Here is a 12,933-nt window from a genome sequence, read left to right as displayed (position 1 = left end):
GGTAGAATGTTGGATATACCCAACAACTGACCTTCGCCTTATCTCCATTCGCATTCAACTCACGGTATGAGGGTCAATTAAACACAGACCTCCACAAAAAGCGACAGAACTTTCTTGGTTACCTTTATATATCTCACAGGACATAATATGTTTCGTATAGAGAATATTGTGTTTTTTCATATAACGTCTATATTAAACTTTAAGTTTTAATATCTCGAGTTCCGGAGGTCGGGATGTCAAAACTCCTTCAGATTCGTGTTCCTCGTGATCTAGTTTACAAAATTGGTATATAAAAATCAGGTGGAGTCCGGTTTACTCCCGTGGTCACTTTATGTTCGAATATCTCGAGTTCCGAAACTCGGAATGTCAAATTTCCTTCAGATTCGTGTTCCTCGTGGTCTAATTTACAAAATATATAAAAATCAGGGGAGGTCCAATTTGCTTCCTCCATCCTACTTTTCAAACAAAACAGTTTTCCAGAGTGTACATTTTGCTTCAAACTGAGTTCTGCCCTGGCTAAGAAACGTAAATTCGCTTCTATATGAGTCTTTAAAGTTACACTTGCAATTGTCGTTCGGCATTGTTTGTAGCTTGTGAAGGCATGAATAATTCAAGTATGTTTGTTACATCTACAAGCGAATATTCATTCGTTTAGAACCTCCAATACATTACATTAAAAACACATGAACTACACAAATAAAACCATTGTGCATTAGAGCAGTTCTCTTATTAGCAAATGATTCTGCACACGCGCACTGCTCAGATAGCCCACAGCCTGAGTCTGAGCGCGAGTCCAAATTTAACTCAATCGCGATTGAGATTGTCAGAGGTGTAGCGGTTTACGTTGAATATACCATACCAACAGTTTATCAACTAAGTCCTCTTAGATTTTTCTCCAATCCCAAAAAGCGGGTGGTTTTTCGCGATTAAGATATGTTTAAGCGGGGGACGAATATAGAACCTGAAAATCGGGTGGTACCCGCTAAAATAGGGTAATAAGCCAACACTAAGCTCAATAGAAATAAGGTATATCCCTATTTAAGATCACTACACATGCAACTCATGAAATTCAATCATCCACTTACACTGACATCTTTTATATTTACTACCAACTGCAAAAGACTCATTGGGATTAAAGACACCAGGCATCTATAGGATCACCTGTGAATGTAACGCCACTTACATAGGTGAAACGAGAAGGGACATTGAAGACAGAATGAAAGAACACCAGCGACACACCAGACTTAAACAACCTGAAAAATCTGCAATAGCCGAACACTGCATACAATACAATCATACAGCCATGTGGGACCAAATTGAAGTACTAAAGAAATGCAAACAGTTCTGGGACAGGAAAATACATGAATCTCTATTCATCCGTACATACAAGCCATCCATCAACAGAGACGAAGGTTATCATCTACCTGACATCTGGATCCAGCTTCTCAGTACGAAAAGAACCATCAGCCAATCAGAGAGCAGTTTCCACCAGCAAAATCAGAGCACGCCATTGGCCAACAATAACAACCAATAGAAACACAGCATTCCTAAAGACCACAATATAAATTGTAGGACCAACACACTTCGTACACTAAAATCCGCCAATACAAACTGAAACTGAAACTGAAACTCCAACACATACGTAGCTCTGAAGATGTTGCCGCTGTATGGTAACGAAAGCTCAGCACAACAACACTCACTCTGGCAGCAATCCCGAGAACATTGGATTAATCTTTTATATTATTATTACTCTTTCCCCATATTTTTAAAAATAGTACTGCCACTCTTTCTTTTGTTAACAAAAAGGCACCATCTCCCTTTCTTAATAAAAAAGAAAAAGAAAAGAAAGAAAAATCTCTATCTCAATACACAATTTTATTGTTGATTTGTTGCCACTCCGATAAATGTGTGGTTTTGCATGTGTTGACTGGCTTCTTATCGCAAGTCCCAGACACCTGCAGTAGTTTATATCTACGTGAAGGAAACACCGATCATATTTTATTCTGTATCTTTTTACTTCCCAATAACGATAGCCGTGCCTCTTTGAGAAATTGCAACTTATTGTTTTATTCTGCTAATTGTAAAAATATATTCACCAAGAATTTTCCTACACTATAAGACATTTAAAAAAAAATACCTTCTTTTCCTTCTGCAAATTTTGATCATTTTTTTCCTACGCCGAGGGAAATTTCACTCCATCTGGCAACTGTGAGCCGGAGTGGGGAAAGGTTCTTTGCTGTTTTTTCGTCGTTTCTTGATATTAGTGCTGTCGAATTTTTGTGACATTTGCGGTTTTCAAAACCGAAACCGCAAATGCGGTTTTCAAAAACCGAAACCGCAAATGCGGTTTTCAAAAACCGAAACCGCAAATGCGGTTTTCAAAACCGAAACCGCAAATGCGGTTTTCAAAAACCGAAACCGCAAAAACCGAAACCGCAAAAGCGGTTTTCAAAACCGAAACCGCAAAAGCGGTTTTCAAAACCGACATTTCGGTTTTATGAAATTTCACTTTTTTCAAAAACCGGTTTTCGGTTTTTTCAAAAACCGATTTCGACAGCACTACTTTGGAGTGACACATCATGGGAAATTGCCTTCATCCTTAAGTTTGGACACTAGCGTACGTAATCACATTACATCAATAAAACATCTAACAATAAGAAGAAAAGGTTGGAATCTAAACCTACTTGCTATTGTGACGAAAAGTTTAAATATAGATAGTAAATAACGTAAAGTAATAATTTAAAGTCCATTATAAACCATTAAGTACCTGTGCATAATTAAAATACTTTCAAACCATGGACAATCTTGATTAAGAAATCTAGTCTGCAGTCTACGGAGTGCAAAGGACTGAAAAGTACTTACGTTTTGAAACGTAGCCAACCAGGCTTGCTAATGAAATGTCTCATGTAAGAAAATCTTGTGACTCAGACTTCCCTTATACGCGACCGTTTCGATACATGGGTACTGAACTGGTATCCTTCTGAAGATCGTTGACGCAGGCAGTGGTGAATCTAGCCCGGAGCCGAGAGGGCCTACCCTCTCCCCAATTTTTTGAAATCTTTGAAATGAAATCTTTGAGTTTTACGTCCCACGGTTATGCCGGTTAGGCTAAAGGAGACGGTGATGATGAGAGATGAGTGAAACGCTGGAATGAAGAAGGTGGGAGGAAACGGGAGAACCCCGGGAAAACCCACGCACACGGTGTTTGTCCACTACAAAGTTCACTTGGCAGGGGCTGGGATCGAACCCGGGACCCCAAGCACCAGAGGTGAACGCTCAACCACCAATTTTTTGAGTGAAATATAATTTAATCTATAACTTAAATAGTTTTGTAAGTTTATAGTAGATTTATACTATTACTATCACAGTCTGGGTTCTTGTCCTCCCCCAGTTTTTACCTTCTAGATCCGCAACTGGACGCGGGGCTGTTTTCTTTATTCAGGATCCCAATCCGTAGCGGTTTGCGTCAACACAACGCAAACTCTGCACATTGATTTACGATAGTGTGCATACCGGTAGTTATTGTTACATTATTTGCTTTTGGTTGCAATCCGAAAAATTTGCGATAACCGTTACAGAATGAGGCTCTAGTCTTCTTCATGTTCAAATTTTTGCCGGTCATTTCGAGCTAATACCAATTATCTAAGAGACCTTGTAACTATTTCCTAATATGAAAATAAAGAATATAGTAGGCTTATGGTTTTGCAAATCATTGTTCATTTTAAAAGTCTTTTAAAAAGAATTACATAACTCATTGTATTTCTACGAGATCTGTTAACGAAAACCTAATTATCTTGTATCATGAATCGACTTTAATTCATACAACTTATAACGAGACACGAACTTTTACGAAGAACTTTATTCTGCATAAGTATTGTGTGATCCCTATTATAAAAGAACAATCTTATCTTTTACTTTCTGAAAATTGTGATAATACTTTTTTGGCTGTTGAAGTATGTATACTAAAGCTTTATGTAACATAGATTGTTTCTTTCTGTTGATAAGGCTTTGTTATGTCATTACATTTAAGGATGGATTGAAGGCAGGAACATAGCTAGGGACATGCAAGTTTCTGGCAAACGTTTATGATAACATTCCTCTTTTGGTTTATACAACTGATATTTGACATCATTATAAATTTTACAATAACATTACCTTACACCCCCGCATCTCTAAATACAGGGTGGCCCAAAAATTGGTATGCAGTCCTGTACTTATCAACTCATTGCTTTTTTTATATCATCTCTTATTGTTATCCATGGGGTAGGCTTAGTTCCTTTATTATTTGTTCTTAATGTCTTTTTACTTATATCTTAAGCTCGGAACAGCCGAAGCAAATAAACCTAGAAGCTAGACTGGGGAAGGGGGAATATTATACTTGATCAATGCAGGGGTGTATAACTACTTTTGAACAAGCCTGTATGATGCATACGCAACTCTAATTATAATTATAACAACACGCAGTGGCTCAGTGGTAGAGCGTTAACCTCTGGTGCTTGGGGTCCCGGGTTCGATCCGAACCCCCGCCATTTGAACTTTGTGGTGGAGAAAGACCGTATGCGTGGGTTTTCTAGGAGTTCTCCCGTTTCCTCCTACTTTCTTCATTCCACTATTTCATTCATCTCTCATCATCACCGTCTCCTTTAGCCTAACCGTCATAAACGTGGGACATAAAACTCAAAGATTTCATTTCATTTTTTCTAATTATAACTTCCATGCAAAATATGTAGATTTAATTTCTATGTTTTCATAAATGAATCTATGATTGCAGAAAGGACCTAAATCACATTTTTCTGAAATTTTGTTTATGAATTTTCGCATATCTCTAGGGGTGTACACAAGATCGCCTTATTTCTCTGTACACCCTAAAAAATGGTATAGTTGGCATAACCATTAAATGGTTAATAATACCAGAATAGTATTGCTTATATAGGGACAGCTATGCTTATGGCCAGTAATAGCATACAGGTATGGCTATTAAATCCGGGTTATTGTTACCATACATATGTGCAATAGTATCATATTTCTGTATTGTAAATTTAACTATAATCGGAGTTAATAGTCAATATTACCATGCAGATTACAATACAGCTACATCCCAACTATACCTTTATAGCTCTGCCTACAATACCATATTCGTTCGAATACTATACCGTATAGGTATTGCAAAGATACTAGATGGTTGGACAACAGGTGGACAACCATACCGTATAGTCATTGTAACCATTATATATTGTTGTATTTGCAAGACTAAATTACAGTACCTACAATACCCTATGGCTATTTTAACAATACTGTCTTATTGAGACAACCATATAGCAGGGTAGGTGCACCAAATTTTATACTTGATGTAACCATACTATATTGCTGTAGTTGCAATATGATATGACTATATCTACAATACGGTATGGCTATGTGAACAAGAACGTCTTGTTGAAGCAGCCATGTAAGATGGTAGATGGAACAACCTGCATAGGTACTATAACCATATTATATTGCTATGGTAGCCATGCCGTATTGTAATATTGAAGATAAAGTATGTTTGCTGTTACCATGCTAGATTGTTGACAGAACAATCTAGCATAGTGTGTGGAACAATTTCGGAATTGTTATAGAAACAACACGCATAAACACACCACCTTGATTCTGCTTCATATTAAACTTCACAGAAGATAAGACAAAGGTATTATTAGAAACAGTTCCAGTAACCATTTCAATACTTCTTTAAATGAATAATGGAAATGTTTCTAATAATACTTTTGTCTTATCTTCTGTGAAGTTTGATATGAAGCAGAATCAAGGTGGTGTGTTTATAGCTATCGTAACCATGCAGTGTTGTTTCTATAACAATGGAACTGAGGTGGTATGCAATGTAGATCAGAAATTACACAGCATTTATAACAACTACTTTTATTTTCCTTTAATCAAGTATACATTACAGAAAAATTAGAAATGCAGCACAGTAATACCAAAAAAGGAACTTTACAATAATGCAGTTATGAAAGTATATAAATCTTTTAATCAATGCAATGAAAATATACCACATACTTTTGATTTACATTTCTTTCTTAATATTTTTACACGTATTTTATAAAATGTGGATGTTACTAAATAACAGTTATTCCAAGTAACTGAACACGGAAGACACATATTGATGATGTGTCCAAATTAGAATTATTTTTCATCTTACAGTTTCAGTGTACATCTGACACCATCTTCAGAGAGAGGAAATAAGATGGCAAATAACGGGTAAGGAAATTGAGAAGAACTCGAAGTATTCAATTTTGTAATCCATTCTTTTCCCATCCTATTTTTCTCTATCTGAAGATGCTGTCAGGTGTACAACCAGACTGTAAGATATAATTCTAATTTGGATACTAAGAATTGCCCCAATTACATAAACTAGAAGTTTTGAAGAATCAAGATTCACTTAATACAATACACATATATACACGGTGATTCAGAACTCGAATTCGCAGGAAAATGAACTTTGAATACCCTGGTCCTCGTAAAGTCCTTAAAACTACAAAGAAAAACGTTCTTCGCAGGACAATCCGCCTCCACCATATCCGTTACGTTTCAACACAAAACTATGAAATATTCAAATTTGAAAGTTTTACTCCCTTGAGCGGAATATGGTACATCAACTCTGTCAATCATAGTAGAGGAGTTAGTGTTCTAAAGTTCATTTCCTTACGACTTCGGTATGCATACAAGCAAGAAATATATTGATTCTAGTAAGGAGCATGTAAATGAATATCAAATGAAATTAAATGCTGATTCATTTCACATTCTAAATTCAAACTTGAAAATTAAGTGGCAAGTATTTGTGCTTAAACTGATTCACACAGAACAGGAATCAGAAGAAAACAAATATATATATGTATTATTCCATTAGACGCAGACTTACTGTTTTACTGATAATGAATATATTATAATACGATTTATGGCTGATTCGTTTTATTATTAATGAATTTAACACTAATGTTTTATTGTTGTAAGATCATATTGCACTTATTTTTAATTTATTTTCCACATTCCTAATACTGATACAATAAATCATTTTTCAACCAAAACTGCTAAGTTTTATCTTAGACAGAAAACCAAGAAAAAAAAAAATGAGTACAACTTAACAAATATACACAATTCTTTTGAAACTTGGTAACCGTTTGCATTAAAAATGTAAATAATATGAAAAAAATACAAAACATGTTACAAGACTGCTTTTTTTAAATGGAAAATTTTGTAACTACCATGTAGTTCTTTAGGGTCAATACCTACATCATAATAAATGTGTTTCTTCCTACGTTTGATAAATAATACGGAAACATGCATAAAATAAAGCTTAGAAGATTGAACTGAATTAGTGTTTCGCTATGTTAACTGAATTTTCCTTATCATTTTATTATTACTTATTTTTCAAAAAGCTTTTTGGAGTTGGTAGTGCGTATTTCTAATGTCATTTAATCTCTCAATTTTTTTTTCTTTCTTTCTAAAGTGTACCGTATATAACGGAGTACTGAAAAGTTTTCAGAATAGTTTTGCAGCTCGTGAAGTTTAAGCTAGAATGATTAAACACCACCAAGCAATTCCTCGTACATCCTTTGAGAGTCAGTGCCCTAAGCGGCTTTGTCCTAGGAAGTCGCATTTAGTTTTTAAGCGTATCTTCCCCCAGTTATGCGCTGAGTAACAGCGAAATTGAAGGTGACGAAATTTATGAAACTAGGTAAAGCTAGAAAATCTGCTTCAGAAACACATGAAATGTTGAAGTCAACATTTGGAAAAGATGCTTTAGGCCATGGTCAAACGTAAGAGCATGTTAAAAGTGACAGAACATCGGTTGAAAATAATGTCCGTTCAGGATACCCGTCAATCGGCATAGGATTTTGTACCACGAAGAGAACATGGGAGGATTACTGTAAAGGCTGTGTAGAGACTTGCTGTAAAGACTGTGAAAAAAATTATACTACTAACTTTCCATCGGATTTACCCAACTCTGCACCGTGTAACATTTTCTTCTTCTTCAGAATGGAAATCAACTTCAAGGGCCGAGGATTTAACAGTATACAACACTCAAGCGAAACTGCCATCACGAAACACACGAGTGGAAATATATGCAAAAATTAAACGTGATCTTCTAGCACAAAGTCGCTTAAGCATTGACCACCAAGTGATGCACGAGGAGCCATCTGCCGGAATTTTACTGTACAGACACTGCGGAAACTGAGTACCCCATCATACACATGACATTATTTAACATGATAAACGCAAACAAAAATTTACATTAAATGCCCACACAGACTGGATTACAAACGACACAATTTCACGACGAATATTTTCGTTAGAAGTAATTATTATTATTTTACATTTTCTGAAATTATTTTCTTGGTACAATATGCATTATTTGCATCTAACAATAATACGAAAGTATTTGCTAAGCAGTAATAAGACTTGTAAGAAAAGGCATAAGGACAAATAAAATACTTAAATACAAGGGACAATAATTAGAACCATCGTTAGCGTAACGTTTCGTAACACATAATATAAACGTTACAATACGAAAGAATATCTACTGATTCATGTTCTATCATAGGTTCGCTACATGTTTCCGTACCTATCTCTTTTTAAGAGTTAATGGCATTTGATTTTCGCGACGTCACGCCTGTGGTTTTCATTCCTTAATAGTATGCAATTTCTTCTAGAACCTTTTTTTATTTTTATAAGTTTAAAATAAAATGAGGAGACAAAATGTATAACAAAGAAATTGGGGCAGCTCCTGCAAGTATCTACATTTTAAGGAGTAAAAATTTTGTTAGTGCACCAAGGATCAGAACAGGAATCGTCAGGCTGACGTCCTAGATTCAATCTTACGTCCAATAGCATATTTTCAACTCTAAAATTAGAACAAAGTATAGTTTGAACTCAGTAAAGGTTATAGTAAATGGTTTATGTAATTCAGTGAGATTTTGAATGAAGAAATATTATGACCACTAGCAATGTATTTGCAATCAATAAAAGCTATTCTTTTCGACGTACGACACATCATACTACCATATAATATTAATCAAAATTTAATGGCATCATATGTTTTTTCTTAAGACGGACACCTTCCCAAGATACGGTTCTTGACTTTGACACATTTATATTAGAATTGCAGAAACCCATTAAAAACTGCTTTCATAAATATATTTTTAGTAGTTTAAACTTAGTGTCACATGACATCCTTCCCAATTAAAAAAAATACTTAGAAATAAAAATGGCAGACAACGATTTACCTTCCTTTCACGCAATATTGTTTAACTTTTGTTTTAAACCCATTTCGGTAACACTAAATCCTTTTCATTAGCAAATCCAAGTTACATTCTTATAAAGGAACCGAACCCATACAAACTTTTGCGACTGGGTACACGGATTCCTTTTCCAAAGCGGTTTTATATATATCGGGTGTAAGGAAAAGGTAGTACAGGCAGACAGACTTGATTCTACAGCTAAAACGATACGAAAATGTCTTTATAAAGTTGTCCTTTAAGGCCCCCTTTTGGAAGGGAGAGACCGGTAAACTTTGGTCGATATGGCAATATCGCACGGGTTGTCCGTAACAACACTTGACAGCAGCGACTTTGGAATGGTGTTTATCGTGGAGTAGAGGAAAGTGCCGTACTTCAAACGAAGGTACCTAACTTCAAAGCTCTTTGTCATTTTTCTTTTTCTTCTTCTTTTTTTAAATAAAAGTATGGAATATGGGATGCAGCAAAAGGTCTGAAATGTGGCGGGAAAATGTGAAGAGATGAAAACGTACATTTAAAATGTCAAATTGAATAAATGTCGTACAAAAAGAAGCTTTCTGTGCCCAGATCATGACAAAACATGCCGTTTCAAATCTAGCCATTTTGTTGTTAAAATAAAAAAACTGATTTAAAAAACCTTAGATAACGAAGAAGTTTAAACTAAACAAAACTATCACGTGTTTCTACAGAGTACCGCAAGGTGTTACCTCATAGTCCAAATTTTACCCGTCTGTCACTTCAAAAGGGAACCTCGGAGGACAAAATATCGTAAGACATTTTCGTTTCATTTCAGCTGTAGAGTCAGATTCTGTCCAAGCTGTGCGATCTTTTCCTTACACTCGATATGTAACCTTTTTCTATTCCGAACAAAAAATCTGTATAAAATTTACATAGAACCAACCATGTTTTTTAAAAGTTTAGTTCCTACTTCGGTGGCCATAGGACCATGCAGGCAAAACATCTAGTAGTACAGGAATGTATGCTTCATTGCAAATGCTTTGCTAGTGGATATAATATTGTTTGACTGAAAATCACATGGATTAAGAAACATTTTCTTATGCTCGAGCCCTATTACGATTATGTTAGAAAACACTGCCCCACATGCAACACAAAATCATACCGAAACAGAAACATATATGTTGTCATTATCGATTATCTTATAATACGTAGGAGGCCCTGCAAAATTCAAATTTACTGGTATGCAGATCCACTCTTGCGTGAAAGACAAATGATATGCACAGTAGTGACTGTCATAGCCAACTGTTTTCATTTTCTTACATAGAAGGAAAATGTGCGACTCTTCGTCTAACAAAATTTTTTTTATATTATAAAAGTTTAAACCATCTTCATGAATTTCGAACGCTACCATGCAACACTTGAACACAAATCCGTTGTATATGCACCAAGCTACTGACCGACAAAGTTTCAACAACGAAGGAGGTAAACACATTGAAAACAATGGAAAATTCTGATCTTGTGAAAGGTATATCTTTGCTCCAGGCCCAATTTCTTGTTGAATATGAAAACCGTTTTTCTGAAAGAACTTATAACATATCTGCAATTGGTGTTTCAAACCTATAGTTTCTAGAACATTCTTTCGACAATAAGCAATACGGGCAGCAATCTTGGACGGTTGGTGTTTGGATTCATACCTCATACACCATGTGAAAACAAGTGGTCCTATATGTCGCATTAAACGTGGATAGTGAACCATATGATGATGCTTAGGTTTTAATGTATCCTGAAAAAAAGATTTGTATATCTCATGATGTTCTTCAATTAAGGTACAAAGTAATTCAGAAGTGTTTACGTGAATAACTTTTGATGTTAATATGACTGTTATTTCTCTTAGCAGAATATAAAATTTCCAAACGATATTTTCCTCGGGGATTAAGTCACCCATTATCAAACCAAAGTACCTTATGAGAAATAACATTTCAGCAGCAGACAAGTTTAATTTATTCTTTTCAAGATTTTCAGAAGATAAAGGTGCCGGCTTATTTACGTCATCTGACATGCTTGCAAAGGCCGAAATCCTACTGTTTAAAATATCCATTGTGAAAAGACGTGTTTCGTTGATGTAGTACTTCAAAATATGCATCATATCATAGTTCCCCACCCCTTCCAAAAGATCATGCATCACGTCCACACTGTAATTTTTGGTAACATGAAAACTCGGCAACATGTTCCAAGTGCTATTCTCTTTTACTCCTGTCTGTGAAGCATCTCCGAGAATTACATGTAGTTCATAATTCTCAACGTCCCGCAAATTCCGGACGTTTTCTCTTGACTGCGCCTGTAAATCTGTTTTTGATGTAAGGCAAAACCTGCAAGGGTACTTAGCAGAAAATGACTCTGTAAAGCCAAGAACGGAATTCAATCCAAGATTGTCACCTGTAATAACACACAACTTAAAATAAATCTGTACTTCTAAACCATTATACATTACACATATACCTTCACATTCTAGGAAACGCAACTCTTCAATAAGAATTGAAAAGGTTGCTTTATTACCGAAAGTTTTTCTATCATTTGAATGAAAGAGTAAGGCGAGAAATATGTTCTCTAGTTTCGCGAAAAACTCCGGTGGAATACATGCAATTGTATAATAAACTACCCCTATCTTTTTTGTACCAGCATGCCCACTTAAAGGATTGTTAATTTCATAATCGTCAAAGTAAAGAAATAAAGGTAATATCAAACGATCATCAGAAAATGTTACCTCGTTTCTCCAATGCAGTCCTTGCACACTACTGAAAAGTACTTCAGTCTCTTGTTCTGCACTGTTCTTGAAGTGGAGTAACGTTGACAGAACATTCGGTAACTCCAAAAATCGTTTAAGCATTTTTCGCATAGGCACAAACTTTCCAAGCACTTGTAATGTTTCCACCGAAACCTCGCCTTTCTTTCTCTTTGAAGATAATTTCTGTCCAATAACATAATCAATTGGTTTTATCAAACTGCCCATTGTCTCTAACATGCCAAATCGCCTATATTCGGTTTCCAAGCTATAAAATGGACTGGACATTATACTAAACATGTTCATTACTTCAGTTACTGTATTATCATCAACATGATTTCCTCGAAGCGTTTGTAAAATTTTCTCTCTTAGCAGTTGCATCACACTACCGCCCATAAACCCGTGTACCCAGTCGCAAAGGTTTTGTATATGAGTTCTGGTTAAGTTACATTGACTATACAGTTTAGTAATAAAAAGAAGGGCTTCCTCCTTTACAGCCTCACGGTAATCTTCAAGAGAAAGGCTTTCCACAGAAGTTTCAATTGGTATATCACCATTATCAGTCAACTGTCTCTCAACATTGATGTGACACACCTCATTTTGGTATCCTCGAAAAGGCTGGTTCCCATCACCACCCGTACTTGTTCTTTCGTGTTTCAGCAAGTGTTTGCGGAATGAATTGGCGTTATCAAATTCGCGTCCACACAATGATTCCCCACAACGAAAGGGGCTCATGGCACCTAATTTGTGACAAAATTTTAAATGAAGTAACAGAGACTGACTCGTTCTTAAGTCACTATGACAAACAAAACACTTAGGCATCTTCTTACAAACTAAAAAGAACGTATATACATGAAAAAACTATTTTACAAACTAAATGATTAACGGAAAACAACCTTTCCCGCC

At 35.6% G+C, this 12,933-nt stretch overlaps 1 protein-coding gene across 1 annotated transcript; it reads right to left on the bottom strand.

The window, feature by feature from the left end:
* Nucleotides 1-10,401: 10,401 nt before the first annotated feature.
* LOC145677482 (uncharacterized) lies at nt 10,402-12,849 on the bottom strand. Its single transcript, XM_081747961.1, has one exon. The coding sequence runs from the start codon at nt 12,847-12,849 to the stop codon at nt 10,402-10,404; it is 2,448 nt and encodes an 815-aa protein (XP_081604087.1).
* Nucleotides 12,850-12,933: the final 84 nt, after the last annotated feature.

This window comes from Thermobia domestica, unplaced genomic scaffold (assembly GCF_964235325.1).
Source record: "Thermobia domestica unplaced genomic scaffold, izTheDome1.hap1.1 HAP1_SCAFFOLD_928, whole genome shotgun sequence".
Lineage (NCBI taxonomy): Eukaryota > Metazoa > Arthropoda > Insecta > Zygentoma > Lepismatidae > Thermobia > Thermobia domestica.
Note: the sequence above shows the minus strand (reverse complement) of the source record. Positions and strands in the feature narration are given on the sequence as shown.